The following is a 21954-nucleotide window of genomic DNA, read 5'->3' as shown; positions in this document are numbered from 1 at the left end:
AAACCTGAGAAAAAGACTTCCCAGCTGTTATCTGATGTAAAGGTTGTTATTTGTAGCATGGTGATCAAAGGTTTATTACCTCTTTAGTTGGGAGACTATCTCTCATTTTCTCACTATTGCAGGCATTTCCAATTGCTTCAAGGTGTGTTATAAAATTTGATGTCCTAAGAGTAACACAGCTGCTGTTCTACAGGTGTTTCATAGTGTAAGAACTTTTATAAAGAACTTTGCATTTTGAAAAGCATTTTCACAAACATTAACTATTCTGATTTTCAGGGTCAGATGATAAGGGGACTCTGGGAAAATGTTAGAATTCATTCAAATTATGCCAAAGTAAGACAGAGGACCATTTTCTAAAACAAATCATTTAAAAAAGTTCTTTTGCAGAATCTTATTGCAAATGCCTCAGTGAAACTTAGCTGTAGTCAACTACTATCTTTATCATCTAAAAGTAGAAATTTTTATCAAGAAAAATTTTAGTTGCTTCTAGTTCTAAAGAATCTGAATTTTATATATTTACATCATTTTCCCAAAAGTAATCTAGTTCAGTCTAGTCACCTTTCCACTATAGTACAGTTTTTAGTGACCTGGGGGAAGGAATATATGGAAAGCATATTAATATCTCTGTGGCTCCATTGTAAGGAATGGAACAAAGCCCCAAAATTTCATGAGACTTTAGCTTGTTATTCAGATCACATACACTGAGAAATCTAATAAATTTGAACAGAATTTATAGCAGTATTTTCAGCATGGTGATTGGGAGAACAGTGTTTTCTCTGGGTAGGGAACAACATACAAGGAGATAAAACCTTAAAATGAATAATTGAACTTGGGAATGACTCTTAAATATTAAGGCCATATCTTCCTTCATAAAAAATATGAAAACACAACATAAGATTTAACAATAGTAAAATGAAGTGACACAAGTACTTTTTTTATTCTGACAATCACTTTCAATTTATTATAGTAAAAAGACAAAGAAAGAGTAAGTTCTGGAGTTTCAGTACTTGACATACTAAAATAATATTTCTAGAATATTCTTTACTTTAGAGACTATACCTTTTTTTACCCAAAAGAATTCATCCTTATTTGAACCCCTTATCTGGAGGGCTTCACTTCCTACTCAGTTCCAGAGTAATAATTATATTTTTTTTTGGTATTTTTCAGTAATATATTCAGAGGGCATGCTCTCTGTGTCTATCATATGTCTAGTGTCCGGGCAGCTTTTAATGGACCGTACGCACATAAGGAAGGACCTGAATACCACTGGTCACTCTATGAAGGGAAAGTCCCATATCCAAGGCCTGGTTCTGTAAGTTTAGACATTTAACAAAGTATTCTTATTTTTTAAAGATTTTGTTCAGTGTTTCAGATGCTTTACAAAACCTTGCATTAAAGAACTAAGAAATTCTGTACCTAATTCTATGCTTAAGAAATACCACCTCGTATCTAGTTGTATGTTTGTTATTGAATGAAAACAATCTGTGATGGATACATCTTAGCAGTGTTATAAAGTATATGGTATCAATTATATTTTAGCTGTTGAGCCCCAACCAAAATGTTATTTTTAAGGTTACAGATTAATACAGAAACACCCAGTAAAAGCAACCTATTCCTCCCAGGCTTTTCAGAAGAATTAGTGCCGCATAGAATTTCCAAACGAGAATGTTACCAAATTTTTATATTCCAATATTTGGGTCAGTCTCTAGGTTCCTAGGCCAAATATTCTCCTTATTTCTCATTTTAGTATATCTAAAAAGAACTTTTTCTCTGCCTTGTCAGAATACTTAGCATCTCAGTTAATATATTTGCTGGTTCCTAGAAGAAAAGTGCCAATACAGAAGTGTTGCTGGAGTACAGGAAATGCCACCACTTGCCTCTAAATTGCTGCTACTAAGATTTTCCCTAACTGGCCATTCAAACTTCTCTGCTTCTAATTGCACATGTATCTAAAAATGATGATGATAATGACGATGATTTTGTATCATGCATCTTCTGCACGTCTAGGCTGGAAAAATGCAGGATCATTGTATGTGCTATGTGGGCCATGGAGAATGAGCATTTAACTTACCATGCAAGTCAAAGCCTACACTTTTATGAGCAGCTGGTGAAAACCCATCACTATGCTGATTCCCCAAGTACTTTCAAGTCAAGTAGAAATCATTTTTACAGAGCCAAAATCCAGAGTGGAAACAAACCTTACCTCCATTAACAAGTGTAAAGCTTTACCGTTTCAATCACTCACACTAGCTTAAAATTATTACTTCCACTAACACATAAAATATATTTTATTTCACTCTATTGATTGAAATTACAATTTAAATGGAGAAAACCCACTCCTGTGGCTTTGCTGGAAAAGCTTCTTGAAACCACATGGTATTAAAGGAGATTTGGAGGAAGTGACTGGTTACTTAACTGTTTCCAGGCTGGTCCAAAATGTTTCCAATTACATGTCATGGAAGTACACGCAAGTGAAAAATTCAGGCCACATTAAGAAATACGGCCTAAATGCTGAAAACAAACCATTTAGAATGCCCTCGTTGCAGAATCTGATTACTAACTACTGGATTTATACTCTAAAGTGGAAACTTTTTTATTAAGATAATTGTTGTAATGCTGCTGATTGTGGCGGAAACTATGCAAAATGAGAGAGCACTTGGTAACAAGCATGAATCAACAGGGTTAAAGGTGTTCCACAAAGTAACTTAAGTGTTCTTGAACATTTATTTTTAAGATCAGTGATTTAAGAACTGAGAAATGTTACAGCAAGTATTTCTGGCTTTCTCAATTTATTGTGTCTAATCCAAACAAATATAATACAAATTCATACAGATGACCGTAGAACAGAGAAGGTTTTTTTTTCTTAATTAACAATGAGGAATTTGAACAGGTTTCTGTGTTACAGTACTAAGATTCTTTAGTCAGTGAGATAATTGGAGCTATCATCAATCATATTACCACAGTCTCAATTATGGGAAAGCTGTTGTGTTCAATCGTGATCTTAATTTAGGGAGAGGATTTAGCACAATAAAGAGCCTTTTGTTCTGCTAGGAACAATTTCATTGTTCACCTTCAAATTTTAATTTACAATGCAAAAAAATTAATTGCAGAAAATAGGGAAAATAATTACAATATTTACAATGTTTACATTTTTACCACTTCCAAACTGTACCAATATTAAATATGTTTCACTCTTCCAGATTTCACCACTTTACAAATATTTCAAGAGCTGCATGTTTGAAACAATTTGGTCTCTCTTTGCAGTTTTTAATGCATATTTCATTTCTGTAATGAAGAATATGGATACTAAATATTTTTTAATGCACAGTTGATTAATTGAACAAACCCAAATTTGTTTTTCTCATTGCTTTTCTAATTGATTATAAATTAGCTCCGTAAGTTTAAGGCAAAAAAATATTTCTCATCCACTTGTATTTCAGTGTGCCAGCAAAGTGAATGGAGGGAGTTACGGAACCACTAAAGACTATCCTGATGATGCCATCCGATTTGCAAGAAGCCATCCACTTATGTACGAGCCCATAAAGCCTGCCCATAAGAAACCAATACTGGTAAAAACAGATGGAAAATACAATCTGAAACAAATAGCAGTGGATCGCGTGGAAGCTGAGGATGGTCAATATGATGTCTTGTTTATTGGGACAGGTAAAGAGATGAGAAAGTACTCAGAGACATTTAAATTGAACACGAAAATGACAACATTACTAATCTTTAAACAAAAAAAGACACCAATCAACAAATCTGTTGACACATTAGGTCATTTTCACACTGCATACCCACTGCAATGGGAGAGAGGCTTGGGGGTAGTTATAGCACATAATTCCTGATACATGGTCAGTACACTTGAACAAATGAGTACATGAAGGAACGAATAATTGATGTTAACAAGCAATGTTAGTTCCAAATAGAACTTCTGAGGAAGTAGGGGACCTACTGTCAGGACTGTTCTCCTGTCCATTCCCCAGGTCCACTCTGCCTCTGGCTGTCAGTAGGGTCTCAAGATTTTTCAAGCTTGAGACAGTAACATCACCTAAACCTACAATCATAGCAATACTTATCAGGCTCTATCAGAATCAACTATTTGTATGCAGCAGACTAAGTGTTACCTGTAAGGGAGGTAAACTTTTTGGCCAAATCTGTAATATTGTGCATCAGTAAAACAACTGTAATAAATATGCTAAAAGTGAAATATTCAGATAAATCTATAATTTCAGTTAATGTCAAACATGAGATCTATCTTGTGGAAGAAAACTTGGAATCTTTGAGTATTGAGGGTAATATGTAGTGAATTCTATCAGGTACTTTAAAATTCTGTAGTCATTTTGAAAGCCTTTAAAATTATCCTTTTTTTCTTTTTACATATGCATCATAATAATGGCTACAGCAATTGCTATTTAGAAGAGTAAGCATTCTACTGTGTATAACTTCAATCACAGACATACAGTTCTAAAGAGACATTGATTTCATATGCCCAGATCAGGAATCAGGATATAATACCAATGTTAGTGCTTAAGCTTCTCCAGTCATACTTTTTGTAAAAGCAGAGTTAAGTAAGGAAACATTTATCTGATTTCCAGAAATTGATCTCTGGCACAGGCTATATTTTGCTCATTTATTTTAGAATGTTAATGTTGCTCTGCACTGTGGGTTCAAGATCAACAAAGCATCAGATTTCTTTAACAAACTTCAAATTACCTGGCCAGGAATTCACTCACAGTGACATCCAACAGAGTTAGGGGGGGAAAAAAGCGAGTTACATAACCAAGAGTAATATTTGATAAAACCAGTCATCAAAAAATGTATGTTATTTGTAAATGCCCTGAAAAGTAGAAGTCATATATATCAGCCCATGAATGCTTTTAGAAAACTGTCTTGTTAGACTGACCAAAGCTACTTGAGGGAATTCCAGAAATATCAGGTATAGACTTACACTATCATATAACCCATGTTTCCCTCAAAGATACCATTATGTTAAACCACAGCTTTTCAACACAAAAGAACTTATTTGATGAATGTGTGATGAGTACAACATTGGAAAAATCCACAAATGATATTTTCTCCAAATTTACTAGATAACATGCTTTAGCACTGTATGTGTATGTGTATGGTCCTTATTGCAAAATCACTAGTGACAAATTAATAATTTGAGTTTCATCTTTGTCTTTTTCCTTCACATAACAACTGTGGAATACTTAGTATGTATGCTTGGTGTTAAAAGTTGTGATCATTTGTGTTTCTTAAATGTACAGTACAGATCATTGTTATTAGTTTTATTTTAATCCAATTTTATTAACATTGAATTTTTCATTGCAAAGAACAAGCTCAGAATATCAGGAATAATATTGAAAATTTTATTAAAATAAATATTTTAATAAAATATAAATAAATAATTCTAAATATTTTTATAAATGAAAGTATTCAAATATTTAAACATTTTAAAATATGAATACTAATTTACAAAACCATTAATAATTATGGAAGTTAATTCATACAGGAGAACTCATCATACTTTTGGTAATATATACTTGAAATTTTTCTTATTAAAAGTGTGTGTGTATGTATATATATATATATATATACATACACACACACATCAAAAGTGTTTCATCTTTATATGTGGAGATTTTCATAGTATGTTGCTTAGACGTTTCCCTAAGATTAAAGGTATAGTTTCGTACCATGAAAATAACTTTAAGTAAAAAATTTTCTTTCATCATATATCACAGAAGCAGCTAGAATAATTTGTCATCTGTCCTGTATTTCATTAATTCCAAGAGACATTTTTATTTTCGAACCTTTAGTAGGATGTTTGAATCAAATTGTTTGAAAAATAACTGTATATTATTTGGTCTTACTTTTTGGCCAGGTATATGAAGTTAACTTTTTTGCTAATTGAAAATATATATAAATATATAAGTTATCCTATTGTTTAATTAACAATGGTTAAATGTTTCATGTTTCATGCATCTAGATTTCAAATCCTATTTTAATCCACAATCCTTACATGGTTTTTAATTGTTTGAAAACCACATTGTGACAAAGCTTCTAGTTTATCTCTTCTTTTGCTTTCTTACAGATAATGGAATTGTGCTAAAAGTAATCACCATTTACAACCAAGAAACAGAATCAATGGAAGAAGTAATTCTAGAAGAACTTCAGATATTCAAGGTATTTTTGGTAAAAAAAAAAAAAAAGAGCCAACATTAATGTATTACAGACAATCACAAATGAGTTGTAAAATAGGAAAGACACTATCTCAGTTTTTTCTAACAGGTATATTGTGAATTGAGAGTGACTTACAGGGAGGAATGACTTAAAATATTCATGCACCTATTTAATTGTTATAGATGATTCAAATGAAGAGGGCAATATTTGCCTAGCATGAAAAGAATTTCAGCATATGAACTGTACCTAAACAGAATAACACTTATACCACTTATGATTTCCAGAATAATTATTACAAAGTCTCATCTTGTCTCAAAAGTATTATCAGACAGATAATAAAAAATTAGCACCAAGTTTCATATTTTAGATGTTGCAGTGTGATAGGTATTCTGTTTCATTATAGCATATCTATTACATTTAGAATCTAGAAAGGACAAAAATGCAAAATGATAGTGAAAAGATGAGAAATGACAAAAGCAACTGTATATTTGCAAATACGCACACACACACACACACACACACACACACACACACACACACACACACACACACACACAGAATTAAGTCCCAAAGACCCTGGCAGTTATGATCTTTCATGGAGCCTGAATTAGTGCATACTGTCCATTGTTCATAGAGGAAGAATAACTTTAGATTCCTGTAAGTCTCAATCACAGCATTTTTGTCAACTGATCAATACTTAATCTTGTTTTAGGTGTGTTTTGTTAAAGATACCCTATGTGATACACATTGTTGATTCATTGACATTGAACTCACAGCCAACAGCACTATAAGTCACACCTCAACAAAGCTTTTTTAACACACTTATTTTCCCCATAAGGCACGTCACACCTTTGGACTTAGGAACATTAGATAGCACTTCAGCACTGTGCTTAGGACCAATTTAAGCATCCAAATCACCAACAAAAAGCACAAAAATGTGAAAAAACTGGCATTAAATAGACCATGAAAAGGACGTGTGTTTACAATATGAAAGCTGAAACAAGAAGGCAGAGCATCACTTTGATCTGCCTTAGCTGGAAACGTGTACCTTGGGCAACTCAAATTTTTCCCAATCTCTGCCTGCACAGGTCTGCGAATGACCATGAAACATCCCGAGCATGAATATTTGGGTTACAAATTTTAGCATGTAAGCAAATATGCAAACACAATCTGCACATAATGAAGATTGACTATATATGTATATAATGAGTATATATGAAAATATTTTATTGCTGAAAAACAGTCATTTCACCCTGGGTGCCCTGGATATTAGATTCCCCATAGACACACCCAAAGCTAAGCATGTTTTTAACTCAATCAGAGCAGCTCTGCTTTTGCTTATTTTGCACATGGAATCCCAATGTAAGATTGCACTTCATGTTAGGGTCCATAGCTCTCAGATGAACAGCATTCACCAGTGTCTTGTTCATCTAAAACATTAAGTAACATTGTTGCTTGAGTGAATGCAGTGCATACATGAATGCATAAAGGGTTCTGTAGTTTAAAATTTTTTTTTGATTGATGTAGAGGATCAAATTTGCTCTTTCAAAAACTAATTCTTCGAAGAGTGATCACTGTATGGGTCCCACCTGCCTATTGCTTCTCCACTTGCAGAATTGATTGGAGTTTGTGGTGCTCCTTAGAGGCACACTAGACTTAATCACTATCCCTAGAAAAACACAAAGGCTCTCACCACTATGTTAATAGATCATCCTTCCTCTGCTACAATTTCAAGACAATGAAGTTATTTATCTTGTTCAAACCTCCTGGGTTTGTAGTGATTGACCATAACTCCAAAAAAAAAAATACTTTGCTATAGCTTGGGGTTAAAACAATTTAAGATCACATGGCTTATTAACAGTAACACCTATTCAAAGACAAAACTGTTTCACTTCCAAAGGTTCAACTATTTTATAAGAAAGAGCACTCTGACTTTCTTACTTAAAGATATTTGAGTTTCCAAAGCATGAGTAATGTTCAAATCCAACTAGAAAAATTGCATTCCAGAGACAAACAATAAGCTGCTTAGATTATCCACTCCTTTTCTCATGTATAGATCTGTCCTACTCCATGAGAAAGGTTTTTTTAAAAGAAAACAATAGTTTAATATAATTATAATTTCCTATTAATTAACTAAAATGAAATCCATAGACTGCTTGGCATAGAACCACTCACATACCTTATATGATTTCAGGTGATTTATAATCATACCAAAGTATGTTCCTCTATTTTCTTTCTTAAAAAGGAAACTTCTTTTTAATTTTTCAGGATCCAGTTCCTATTATTTCTATGGAGATTTCTTCGAAGAGAGTAAGTTGTGTGTGTGTGCTCTATGTATAAGCCAAAGTCAAAGGATAAAGAGCATAAGTACATGTGCTTGTATGTGAACCAAGTTGCAGTTTTATTCTGACAAAAATATATACTGGTTTACATGTAATAGATTTCTTCATTTTCTGCTTGTTGAAAGATGGACAAGAGTAGATTGACTTCTACAATCACAATTATGAATATTATTATGTCCATATTATAATTATTATGTAAATTATCCATAATTTTTTGCTAATATCTTTGCAAAAATAATGTACTAATGGTAATAAAAAAGAGTGTGTGGAGGAACACAGATCTCGCCTTTTACTCAAACTGATTTCTGATTTAAACTTCTCCAAAAATAGTTGTTGCATGTATTACTTCAGATTTATAAATAGCCTTTTATGAATTTAGGCAAATGGGAGCATGCAGTGTTAATCATTTGGCTACTTGTCCCTTTTTTACTTAACAGCGTATTTTACAGTTTATTCTGCATCCTTCTATATTTCTCTACATCACTCTTCTTATTTGTTATATGACAGTGTGCACCGTGGCAGAAATGTAGACTGGTGCAGACACTATGGAAAACAGTATGAAGGCTCCTCAAAAAATTAAAAATGGAGCTACCATATCATTGAGGGATTCCACTTATGGGTATTTATCCATAAGAAACAGAAACACTACCTGGAAAAGATACCTGCACCCCCATGTTCACTGCAGCATTATTTACAATAGCTAAGACATAGGAATAATCTAAATGCCCTTTGATGGATGAATGTGTAAAGAAAATGTGAAATACACACACACACACACACATACACACACACACACAGGAATATTATTAGGCCATAGAAAATAAGGAAATACTGTCATTTATGCAAACATAGATGGACCATGAGGGCATTATGTTAAGTGAAATAAGTCAGAGAATGAGAAATACCATGCAAACTGACTAAAATATGTGGTATTAAAAAAAAGAGCTCATAGATACAGAGAACAGAGTGGTGGTTGCCAGAGGAGAGAGTAAAATGATGTTTGAAGGTGCAAACTTCCAGCTATAAAATAAGTAAGTCATGAGCATGTAACGTACAGCATGGTGATTATAGTTATTAATACTGTATGTGTATTTGAAAGTTGTTAAGAAAATAGATCTTAAAAGTTGCCATCACAAGAAAAAAATGTTGTGCTTGTGTGTGGTGAGGGAAACACATTCCATGAAAATAACAATGCAATTTTTATTTAAATGGGTCGCCATAGTCATAGTTTGTTCATAATATAAGCTTTGAAAACTTGAATATTATTGTGATTATCATGTCATGATATTTACAAATATTGAATCATTATCTTGTATACCTGAAACTAATATAATGTTATGTGTGAATTACATCTCAATTTTTTAAATGCAAAAAAAGACCATTTGCTTGTCCAATATCTTATTGGGCATGCATATTACTCTTTTAAAAAACCTATACTGTTATATATTGAAAGAGTCTTTCTACTTAGATAATGAATAAAATATTAGTCAGCTTCTTACAGTTTCATCAAGCTCACTATAGCAATTTTGATACTCATGCATCTGAGTCTATAAAAGCATTTCAAATCTTAGAGAAATGAAAGCATCAATGTTCCATTATCTATCCTGAGTAACTGCAATAATTTAAATATTCCCAAGGATGAGTGTGTATGTACAAATATGGACTAGGTGTAAGAGCTCAGTGAGAGTTCTGTCCGTTTCTGCTAGTGGCCACTCTCTTCTTTGATGTCTATAGCAACAGCTGTATGTTGGATCTGCTTCAGCCGTGGCCCAAGTCAGATTCCATCAGTGTGACATGTACGGAAGTGCTTGCGCTGACTGCTGCCTGGCCCGAGACCCTTACTGCGCCTGGGATGGCATATCCTGTTCCCTGTATTACCCAACAGGCACACATGCAAAGAGGTGAGCCAGAGCCTTCCAGGGAATGGTTCCCAAGTTTAGGAAGATGCTAACACTTTCTTTGGTCTTTTTCTTTCTGCACACATTCCATGAAAATAACAATGCAATTTTTATTTAAATGGATCGCCATAGTCATAGTTTGTTCATAATATAAGCTTTGAAAACTTTAATATTTCCTGAAAAGAATTCCTGCCAATTACTGTGTAGATATTGGAGCTGAGCATGCTGCTGGATTTTTATTTTTCTACCCAGGTTTGGATCAACTCTTCCCCCTCCTGAAACATTTGCTACGAGACATGAAACCAGTTTAGATAAACTTAAAATGTGGAAATGGCAAGCCACCACACATGAGAGATTCAAAGACTTAAAAGGAAAATAAATAAATAAAATCTAAAATACATCCTGCATTTGCCCCCATGTCCTCTCAACCAGCTGTTCTTCATTTATTTCATTTTGAAAGTGAATATTTTAACTCCTAGGCAAATGTATGACCTGTATAATTAATGAAACGTGTGATTTAATTCAACATAAATGAAAAGTACTTAAAGACCTCCAAACTTTAATGTCTACAATTCAGCAAGGTCATTGCCACTTGTTAGGGGAGGTGAATTCCAGGGTTCTTTGGACAGGAGCTTTTGAGGTGCAGAAAGTATTTTGAAGAATAAGGATATTTCTTCACTCAAGCCATATGAAACTGTACATTCTTTGTGGGAAAACACATAAGCAAAAGTATATTTATTATGGAATAAGCAGTTATTTTTTCTATTAAGTGACCAAAAGACAAAGCAAAAACAGAACTATATATAATTTCCTTACTAAAAAGCAGTTTTTGCTAATTTTGATTATTCTTAGTTTTTCACTTTGGCTTACTTTAAAAGTTTCTCAAAATCTAATTTCACTCAATGTAATGTAGTTATTTTTATAGGTTAACATATATAGTAGAATCTCATTTTTAAAATCATCAGTCACTAATTCAAAGCTTTTGTTAATTTGATCTTAGCTAAATTAACATTCCAATGAGTATTTAAAGAAAGGGTATAATAAGCCAATAAGTACAAAGATGTTTTTGAAAGAGGACATTGATGAACTAAATAATTTATCAACCATATTGAAGAAATGAGCAAATTAACTGATTGTGTACCAAATGTTCATTGATATTGGAAAATAATTCTTGAAGAATAGAGCCATAGAGCCACGTTATTATTTGAAACATTGTTTAATGACTTATTCACCCTTTATGTCAATTACTGTACTATGTGCAAAGGATATGGAGAAACAGTAACAGCCCTTTGTCCGTAGGAAATCAGAGCAAATGGTGGAGATGGGAACTGTAAATAAGGATGGTAGTAGCTCACTACTGAGTACTTTCTATATATAAGAGACTACACATAATACATTATTTAATTTTCAAAATAACCCTATCTTTGAGCCCAGTCTTGAAGGTACAGATATAAGGAGATTCCAGTAATTAATTATTTGTGCAAAGGCATAGGATGTTCGACGAATGTTCGACGAAAACCGTGTGGTTCCAGAAGTTAGGAGTAAAGTAGCAGGTCTGAGGTTGGAAAGGTAATTTTGCCCAAAACAATAAAATTATTTCTTTTGCTATTCACAGCTATAAAAATGGTTACAAGTCTTGCATCAAATATATACACAGAACAAGGGCTTGTACTGGACATGAAATTGTGAGGATGAATTTGAATTGAGCAGTTTCCATAGCTAAATATGTCTTGGTATATGGTGCATCCTGAAAAAAAATGTATGACCATGAGCTTCGTAATATATTTCAAAGGGGTGGACAAAAAGTTATTTAGAAAAAGTTCAATGAATGGGCAGAATCATAGACAGGAAGGAGTGAGATGCTGGAGTCAGGAGCTGTGTTCATAAATGAATTAGTTCAGTTCAGTGACATGTCATGGAGATCTTTCAGCGGGTGTCAGATTCTTTTGAACCATCATCCACCCCTGGAGGAGAACCTTTTGGATAAGTTCCAGCACATGAAGGGAAAACAGTTTGCTTTTATAGCAGATCATTTTTGCTTCAGACCTGACTAGCAGCATAAATTGAAAACTGGTCATTAAAATAAATACTTTTCTGTTCACAGAGTGAAAATGAGTCAAGAGAGGAAAAACATAAATTCAGAATCCAAACTACTTGTTTAAAATAGTCTTCCAAAATACCCTGTAATTTACAGAGCTAGATCTTTTTCTTCCCCTTGCTCTTGTATTTTGTCTACTCCAGTGTTCTCTTAAAAAGTTTCTAAGAGGTAAGAGATATAAGAAAAATATACAACTTTGAGAATAAAAGGCAACTTTGCTTAACCTTTCTAAAACTCCTGAGCATTTACATTCCTTTTAAAATGCTGAAAGAAAAGACAGCTATACTAGGATAGTATAAGATGAATTGAAACTTTGTTGGAGGATATGATACCTTTCTTTTTAAATGCATGTTTGCAGTGATTTTAAACAAGTCTTTTGCTTGCTTATTATTCACATTGCTTATTTCGAATGATCAGATTGCAGTCCCCTGCAGTCTCACATCACTTAAATAATAAACTTGATACATTATCTCTGCAAAGTGGAAATTATTTCCCATTTCACTGATTTATCCACACTCTATTATTCATTATTGCTCAGCAGACTTCAGATTGCCAATGCCAAACCAATACTTAATGAAGCAAGGAATTAACAACAGCAGTTTAATTCACATCTCAAGCTGTTAGCAATTGTATAATAGGTGTACATGCTAGTATAAAACAATATAGAAGCATAAAACTTTCTACTTTTGCTCCTTAAATTTTGGGCAAATTCTTTTTTCAATTTAGCTCAATAGAATGATCCATGTGGTAACTTTAATCTTATCTTTGTAAAATCCCAGGTAAAGCTTTCTAATCAACAATCTCCATAAAACCAAAACAAAATAAAACATGCTTTTGCATATAGGTCACAATCTTAAAAATTGCTTGGAAATGTTCATCTGCCCTAGCTTTCAATATAAGGAAAAACTTTAAAAGTTGTGTTTAATTGAGTTGCTAACTAAGCTGTGAACTCATATGGTAGAAAACACTCCAATTCTTGAATTAATGTTCTGTTATCATTATTTGGAGGCAGTGAGGAAAACCTAGAATGAAAGAAAAAGCACATTGAGACTAGAGTAGATTTAAGTGTCAGACAACTTCACTTTACAAAGGAGGACCCATAGAACCTGGAAGAAGAGACGTTGTAAGATCAGACAGGACATGAGTGGTGGCATTGGGATTTGAATCTGGTTCCCTTTGCCAAAGTTTAGCACTACATATGGTTAAAGCATCTCACTGTCACTTTGGAAGCCTCACCATCTCCCTCTAGGGTGAAACTTCTGCTTTGCCTTCTGTTTTTCCCCCAATCTTGAAGAAATGCCATGATTTAGACAAGAAAGTGGTATTTTTCTGCCTTTATGTAATAGTTCTATTTTTATCTCTAATCTGAATTAATATGCAGAAGATCTTGATTTTAGAATTCCAATACTAATAATGATCATTTCCATTGTTTAATTCCTCAGAAAGATGCTTACAAATTTAAAACAAGATACATATTCGGGGATTCCTTTTCCATAGATAAAGAATGTTGTTATTTTTCAAATGTTTATCTTAAAAAACCTATAAAATGTAAAAATATACTAGAAGTGATTCTAATTCTGGTAGTAGTCTTGCAAAGCAGCCTGTTAAATATGTATAACACACTATCACATTGAATAGAGGCATTTAATTTCTATATATGATATCTGATTAAGTTGAATATATTATTAGTTATCTCTTTTTATTAGTAACTATATTTGTGCCAATGATCTGATGGCTATAGAACTATGCATTTGGATCTGAATACCTGTTATACCTTATTATATATAGGAGTTTTATGCAATTTTTGCTCATTCTGCCTCAGATCCCATTGTCTTCATCTGCCCACATCCCATACCATATAAGACATTCATTTCAAACTAGGAGAATTCTTGGTGCACTGCCCTTGTAATTAAATGTAAAGAAAACCTTCCTACATTATTGTTTCAGGATACAGAATTTGAACTTATGTGAACATTTAAGGAACAGTTTTATATAGATCTTATCCACTGAATAACACTCAGTGGAACTATGGAAAACTATGAAACTTGAATTTTATCCTTGTTGCGTATGACCGATCCATTTCTTTCAGTAGCAGAATACTACTTGAATCTTTAATGCGGCGAGCTATATTTTCAAGTCTGGAAAATTGAAATCTGACCGTCTCTTAAATGCATTTACTTTCTTTCAGGCGGTTCCGCAGACAAGATGTTCGGCATGGAAATGCAGCTCAGCAATGTTTTGGACAGCAGTTTGTCGGTAATCTGCAGAAAATCAATCGCTGTGGGTTGCTTAGAGTGTATATTGGCGAGAAACTGCAGACTTCTTAAAAAGGGTCCTTGTTTTCTTTGTGATTGATATGTGCTAGTACTGTTACTCAAAGTATTCTTTTTTTTCCATGTAGTTAAAAGTTTGTGGATTTGATGTATAATTTTTACTGAATTAGGAAAATAAATTTTATGTACCACCACCAAGCTTTACTGTGCGACCTCAGAACGGGGGACTCCTACAACAGGAGGCCATATGCTGAGGTGTCTGGCGCTGCAAAGCGTGGCAGGACTTATCTTGCCTCTGCACCTCAACCCCGGAATGTCTTCACCATGTCACATAACTCATAGTAGTTGTTTCAGGAGTGAGATAACTTGTATGAAGTCACCTGCTATGCTTTGGCAGAGAACAAGGTGAAGAATTGTGACATTTGTCACTGCAGTAGAGTAATCCTAGAACTGGGGCTGGTGGTGAAAATGTGGGCTCTGTGGAAGCATGGCACATGGGCTGATGGGTGAAGGGTAAGAGGAAATTTCAGCTGTAGGCAAACGGAAGGAAGTCAAACAAGACAGAAACTCGCTGTCCTGACTCTCCACACCATAATGGCGCTGGTGAAGAGGCTGTAGTTAGGTCACTAGGTGTGCCAGGAAGCACCCGGGGAAGGAGCCCTATGACCAGGAGACCAGCAGTGCTTATACACGATCCCGCATTGGTTTGCTAGCTCCAGGCTGTCGCAGGGTTTGGTACAGGACATGAGTCTCTGAGAATATTGGATACAGGAAGGCAAGATCTTAATCATAGGGAACTTTGGGGTCTGTTTTGAAGGTGAGGAAAACTCAGACATAGGGAAAAATCCCAGAATCTAGTCTTTGAATTCGATCCTGGTTAAAACAGCAACAAATAAATCCATTTGCTTTTGTTTCCCCCTGCAGTTAGATGAGCTTGCCTGGATGTAAATTTGGGTTCAAGTCCAGTGAAAGCCTTTCTAGGTTAAGAAATAGATTATAGTCAAGCAGTTCTGGTTCACAAATTCCCTAGTTCAGTTTCATACTCTCTTCTTACTTGCAGGGACCCAATACCTGGATAAGTGCACTAGTGTCAAGATACCAATCACACTGCTGTTTATGTAGTGCCCTGTTACCTTGATTTTGTTTGTAACCGTGAATTTCGTCCTGTGTCTTCACTCAATGTTCTTGCTCACCTCCTCTTGGCGTGCTTTGTTGACACGTTACCACTGAGTTCCCATGAATTAACACTGAGGCACCTTCTTACTGTCCCATACTTTAGAACCAAATTCCCAGTCACTTCCTTCTGCCCCTCCCCATAGCCTGCTTTTTAATGCCTAGCTTTTGGTAGGCCACTCTCCCTAAATAACTTCTTTCAGTGACCTTGCATAGAAATTAGAAATAAGTAATCAAACCTTTTCACTTTGGTTCACAAATCTGAATGAAAAAATATTTTTGAAAATATTATTCATCAGTAAATTTAAAGTCTTAAGGCTAATGTTAACATTTATATTATAGGAGATGTTCTGGATAAGACTGAAGAGCGACTGGCCTATGGCATAGAGAACAACAGTACTTTGCTGGAATGTACCCCACGATCTTTACAAGCAAAAGTTATCTGGTTTGTACAGAAAGGACGTGACACAAGAAAAGAGGAGGTAATTCATAGCTACACATTCATGCTATGGTGTCTTGCATAAGGTGTGTGATTAGTAAATAGATGAGTCATTTCATTCTTAAAAATGAAACAGTCTGTTTTGTTGTATAAAAAGTGGATTTATTATGTGTGATTTATATACATAAAAAGATTTTTAAATACATGAACACATAGATTTTTACATACACATATTAATAATTTGGATTCTGGAAATTGTATTTTTATTCAAGAAGTACTTACATAGCTTCATGATTTTAGTGTTATATTGTGAAAATGATAGTCTTCAATCTTGTCACCCAAGGCAATGATCTAGAAAAATAGCAAACTTAAATACTGTCAACATGTATATCTTAGACATGTGGATAATAGAATAAAAACATCAAAGGCAGCAATATTAAACCAATTGTTTGATAAAGCTAGTAATTCACTTATGAGACATTTACATAGAGGCTCCACTATTCACTGGGAACAAAAGAAAGGCACCAGCTCATTTGCCCTTTTAAGCTGGTTTAGTGGTAGACATTATATTTCTATAATCTAAATAATGAGAGAGGAATGACTTGGGCTGCTCTTATAGATGGAAGGATAGGCAGGATTTAAAGCACACATATGGTATAGTGTGGAGGCAGTTACTGGATTTTAAAAAAAATTCAAGTCTAGGGATCTGATTGTATGTAGGATGAGATCCAGGGCATGAAGCAGTTAGGGGAGGCAAATAAAGCATTGCTGATGTTGATGTGGGCTTTGAACTCAATTTTCACAAAAGTAGAATTATGAAAATAGAAAGAATAAAACTTTGTTATAGTAAAGGAAGATAGATCTTGGTGAATATTAGCAAAATGATCCTTGGTAAAGAGAAGGTTGTAAGTTGAATAAGGGAAAGAAATTCTAGAGACCTGCCTTTGGACACAGAGATGGGCTAATAGGTACATGGCAGGTAGAGATTGAATCAATGAAGTCTCTACTTTATTCTGACACTAGAAACCAAACATCTGTCACTGGGAGCCAGAATGACTGATTCCAAAATGTAAAGCACCTTGTGTTTGATGCCTTTTTTTCTAGCCTATTGTGAAACTTAAAAATACAGCATGTTTCTCATCCAAAATCATATAGTATGTCCTGGGAGATGATTGAATTTGTAGATCTCAGGTTCCTAGAATAGCTATTAGAGAGGAAGACACCTCAACTTGTCAAAGGCTATTAAAGATAATATTGAAAGACAACCAAGAAAGGAAAATGCTCCTAAATTTTCTTGACATCCTTAGAATAAATACCTGTCCAAAAATGTTATAGTATATTGCACTGAAATAAGTTGCTGATTTTATAATATTTTCCAATCCACAAATCTAAGGTGAAACTATTCTTTTGAAATTCAATCATAACTCACTTGGCAGGAGAGAATGTGGGAATATTCTACAGTTGCTTCAGTTGAATAGCTTCAGAAGACAGAGAAGTAATTCTTTCCTCCATGGTTTTCTTCATCCAGTATGTTCTGTTTTTAATTTTGGAGCTCAAATAATCTGCCTCATTTGGAAATCTTTACCAAATCATTTTGACATGCTGCATCCATCAATGTTCAATTATAAGCTCTTTCTCATATTGTTGATAGAATCTACTTCTCCTTTCCTAAAATTTTAGTCCCTAGCTTCAAATTTCCATCACTGATATATTTACTAATACTTGAAATTTTAAAATTTATTCTCTGCATAGAAAGTTATGTCCTAGTCAGATAATACTTGATTTCTATAGACATAGCAATATCTGTATTGATTTATTTACAATCTAAAACACAAAATTGCTGACTTCATCGAAAGCTGAATGTGTATGCTGCATACAAAATGGAACAACTTTGTGTGTGTGCCCTTTCAGAGATTTTAGTGATTTTGGAGTTTTAAAGTTCAGAGTTTTATTTAAAGACCATTTTTATATTTATTGTACTTACTGTGAGACAGATAATAATTTTATTATCAAATTTTGACCATTGTAAAGGATTTTTAAGTTCACTTACTCCTGTTCTTGCCTCCTGTGGGAGTGCTTTGAGAATGCCCATGACAATGACCGTCAAGACTCGTTGTGGGCTCTGCAAGCCATAAGAAGTCATTAGTGGGCAGTCAGACCCCAGGCTTTGTAAAAAAGCTGTGATTGTCATTATTTATACATAGCTTCCTTTAGGTGAAGAGAAGTTTTTGAATTTGGAACTTCTGCCTGCAAATTCAAACTCAGTCATCTGGGCACCACATACTCAAGTGGATGAAAGTTTTGCTCAAATAATCAGTCTTCTGAAGAAGTCATCTAGAAACTCAGTTATCTAGTTTTAAACTGGATTACTGCAGTTCTCTCAGATATGCCCTTCACAGTCTCCTGCTTCCTCAAAAGCCATATAGGAAACACAATCACTATATATTTTATCAATTCTGTAAATGTTTATTGAAAGCTTGTTTGTAGATACTTTATATGGGAGTGTTTTCCTTTGGCGTGATGCTTGATGACCTGGTGAATTGTGATGGGCATCAGTCTTTCTGAAAGCCCGAGGGAAAAGACTTACTTAACAGGAGAAACTTAGAGATGAAGCTGTTCTCTGATGCACATCTATGGCATACAGAAGCGGTGACAGTAGGTGGGCGCCTTGTGGTGGGTGCCTTCATTATTCTTAGACTGCACATCTGCTTGTTAGAGATAATCTTCATCTTACAAATGCAGAAGCTAAAGGTCAGAGAAGTATAGCTCATAAACAAAGTCAGTGATAGACCCAAGGTTTGAACTCAGATATTCCTGACTGCAAAGCTGAGCTGTTTCATGTTGATTTGTTGTCCAAATATCTAGGAAGTTGCTATGTGCATTTTATAGGATATAACATTTTATTCTAAAAAATTGATATATAGATGGCATAATTGAGAATCAGAATATTTAATAAGTCCTGCTTACTCACAGCTAGTAAAGTAGATCCAAATCCAGATATCTATATTCTTTTTACTAAACCACACAACCTTCTGAAGTTGGAATTCTTTTTCTTTAACTGAAGTATAATTGACATGCAAATATAACATTGGTTTAAAGTATACAACAGAGTGATTTAACAGTTATCTACATTATTAAATGTTCCCCTCAATGAGTGTAGTTACTATCTATCAACAAAGAAAGATATTACAAAATTATTGGCTATATTCTTTATGCTGTATTTTCATCCTCATGACTAATTTATGACTGAGATTTTGTGCCTCTTTATCCCCTTCACTTGTTTCACCCACCCATTCCCATCCCCTCCCCCATGGTAACCACCAGTCACTTCTCAGTGTGAGTCTTTTGCTGTTTTGTTTATTTGTTTTTAGAATCCACATATAAGTGAAATCATATGGTATTTATTTTTCTCTGCCTGGCTTGTTTCACTTAGAATAATCCCCTCTAGCTCCATCCATATTGTTGCAGATGGCAAGACTTCTTTCTTTTTTAGGCTGAATAATATTTCATTATGTATATATACCACATTTCTTTATCTATTCATCTGTTGATGGACACTTTAGTTGCTTCCATATCTTGACTGTTGTAAATAATGGGGCAATAAACATAGAAGTACATATATCTTTTTGAATCAGAGATATTGTTTTCATCAGATAAATTCTTAGAAGTGGAATTACTGGGTTATATGGTATTTCTATTTTTAGCTTTTTGAAGAATCTCTATACTGCTGTCCATAGTGGCTGTACCAATTTATATTCCCACCAACAGTGTAGGAGAGTTCCCTTTACTCCACATCCTTACCAACACTTGTAATTTCATGTCTTTTAGATAATGGCCATTCTGACTGATGTTAGTTGATATCTCATTGTGGTTTTGATTTTCATTTCCCTGATGATAAGCAATGTGGAGCATCTTTTCATGTGCCTATCGGTCATCTGTATTTCTTCTTTGGAAAAATGTCTATTCAGGTTCTCTGCCTATTTTTTAATTGGGTTATTTGTTTTTATGGTATGGAGTCATGAATTCTGGAGCTATTTGGGGTGTTAGCCCCTTGCTGTATGTATCATTTGTGAATATATTCTACTATACTATAGGTTACCTTTTCATTTTGTTGATGGTGTCCTTTGCTGTTCTTTGCTTTTTAGTTTTTAGTAGTTCCACTTGTTTATTTTTGCTTTTGTTTCCCTTACCCAGCGAGGCGTAACCTAAAAGAAAATTACTATGGTGATGTTCAAGAGATTCTTGCCTGTTTTAAGAGTTTTATGGTTTCATGTCTTATATTCAGATCTTTAATCTATTTAGAGTTTAGTTTTGTGTGTAGTGTTAGTAATCCAGTTGCATTATCTTGCATGTAACTGTCCATTTTTCCCAACACCAGTTATTGAGGAGACTGTCTTTTCCCCACTGTATATTCTTGCCTCCTTTACCATATATTAATTGACCATATATGTGTGGCTTTATTTCTGGGCTCTCTATTCTCTTCCATTAGTCTATGCTCTGTTCTTGTGCCATAGTGTTTTAATCACTATAGCTTTGTGGTATAACTTGAAGTCAGGGAGCATGATACCCCCAGCTCTGTTCTTTCTAAAGATTGTTTTGGCTATTTGGGGTCTTTTGTGGTTCCATATACATTTTAGGATTATTTGTTCTAGTTCATTGAAAGATGCCATTGGTATTTTGGTAGGGATTGCACTAAATCTGTAAATTGCTTTAGGCAGGATCGCCATTTTGACAATATTAATTCTTCCTACACATGAACAGGGAATAGATTCCCATTTATGTCTTCTTCAGTTTCTTTTATCAGGGTCTTATAGTTTTCAGAGTACAGGTCTTTCACCTCCTTGGTTAGGTTTATTCCCAGCTATTTTATTATTTTTGATGAAGTGTAAATGGAATTTTTAAATTTATTTTTGCTAGTTCATTTTTAGTATATAGGAAAGCAATACATTTCTGTATATTGATTTTGTTTCCTGTGACTTTACTGAATTCATTTATTAGTTCTAATAGTTTTTGGTGCAGTTTTTAGGGCTATCTATATATAGTATCACATCATCTGCAAATAGTGACAGTTTTACTTCTTTCTTCCTGATTTGGATACCATTTATTTACTTTTCTTGTCTGATTGCTATGGCAAGGAATTCCAGTACCATGGCGAATAAAAGTGGTGAGAGTGCACATCTTTGTTTTGTTCCTGCTCTTAGAGGAAAACCTTTGAGTTTTTCACCTCTGAGTATGATTTTAGCTATGGGTTTGGGTTTGTTGTTTATGGCCTTTGTTATGTTGAGGTATGTTCCCTCTATACCCACTTTGTTGAAGGTTGAATTTGGAATTCTAAATATAGTTTCAGATGTTTTGGATCATGGAGCAAATGGAAAAGTGGTCACAGCAGAAGTTCTAGAATTTGATTTCTGAAAAATGGTCCTGATGTCGGCTTGATCCTTACATGTATTTTTTTTTTCATCAGAGTTTAGTGGAGCATACTCCTGCAGCCTTAGTGACAGAAACAGTAATTACTCCTCATGTTACATGTTGAGAACCTGCAAATAAT

The 21954-nt window shown here is 34.2% G+C and overlaps 1 protein-coding gene across 1 annotated transcript in view; it reads left to right on the top strand.

The window, feature by feature from the left end:
* The window catches only part of SEMA3E (semaphorin 3E), a 237140-nt gene that overhangs the window by 202510 nt on the left and 12676 nt on the right, over nucleotides 1-21954 (top strand). Inside the window, exons 10-16 of the mRNA XM_057504462.1 lie at nucleotides 1168-1312; nucleotides 3441-3663; nucleotides 6095-6186; nucleotides 8452-8493; nucleotides 10260-10426; nucleotides 14710-14777; nucleotides 16310-16449. Coding sequence (XP_057360445.1) covers nucleotides 1168-1312; nucleotides 3441-3663; nucleotides 6095-6186; nucleotides 8452-8493; nucleotides 10260-10426; nucleotides 14710-14777; nucleotides 16310-16449 — 877 coding nt within the window. The remainder of the gene's footprint in view (nucleotides 1-1167; nucleotides 1313-3440; nucleotides 3664-6094; nucleotides 6187-8451; nucleotides 8494-10259; nucleotides 10427-14709; nucleotides 14778-16309; nucleotides 16450-21954) is intronic.

Source organism: Manis pentadactyla, chromosome 7 (assembly GCF_030020395.1).
Source record: "Manis pentadactyla isolate mManPen7 chromosome 7, mManPen7.hap1, whole genome shotgun sequence".
Taxonomy (NCBI): domain Eukaryota; kingdom Metazoa; phylum Chordata; class Mammalia; order Pholidota; family Manidae; genus Manis; species Manis pentadactyla.
Note: the sequence above shows the minus strand (reverse complement) of the source record. Positions and strands in the feature narration are given on the sequence as shown.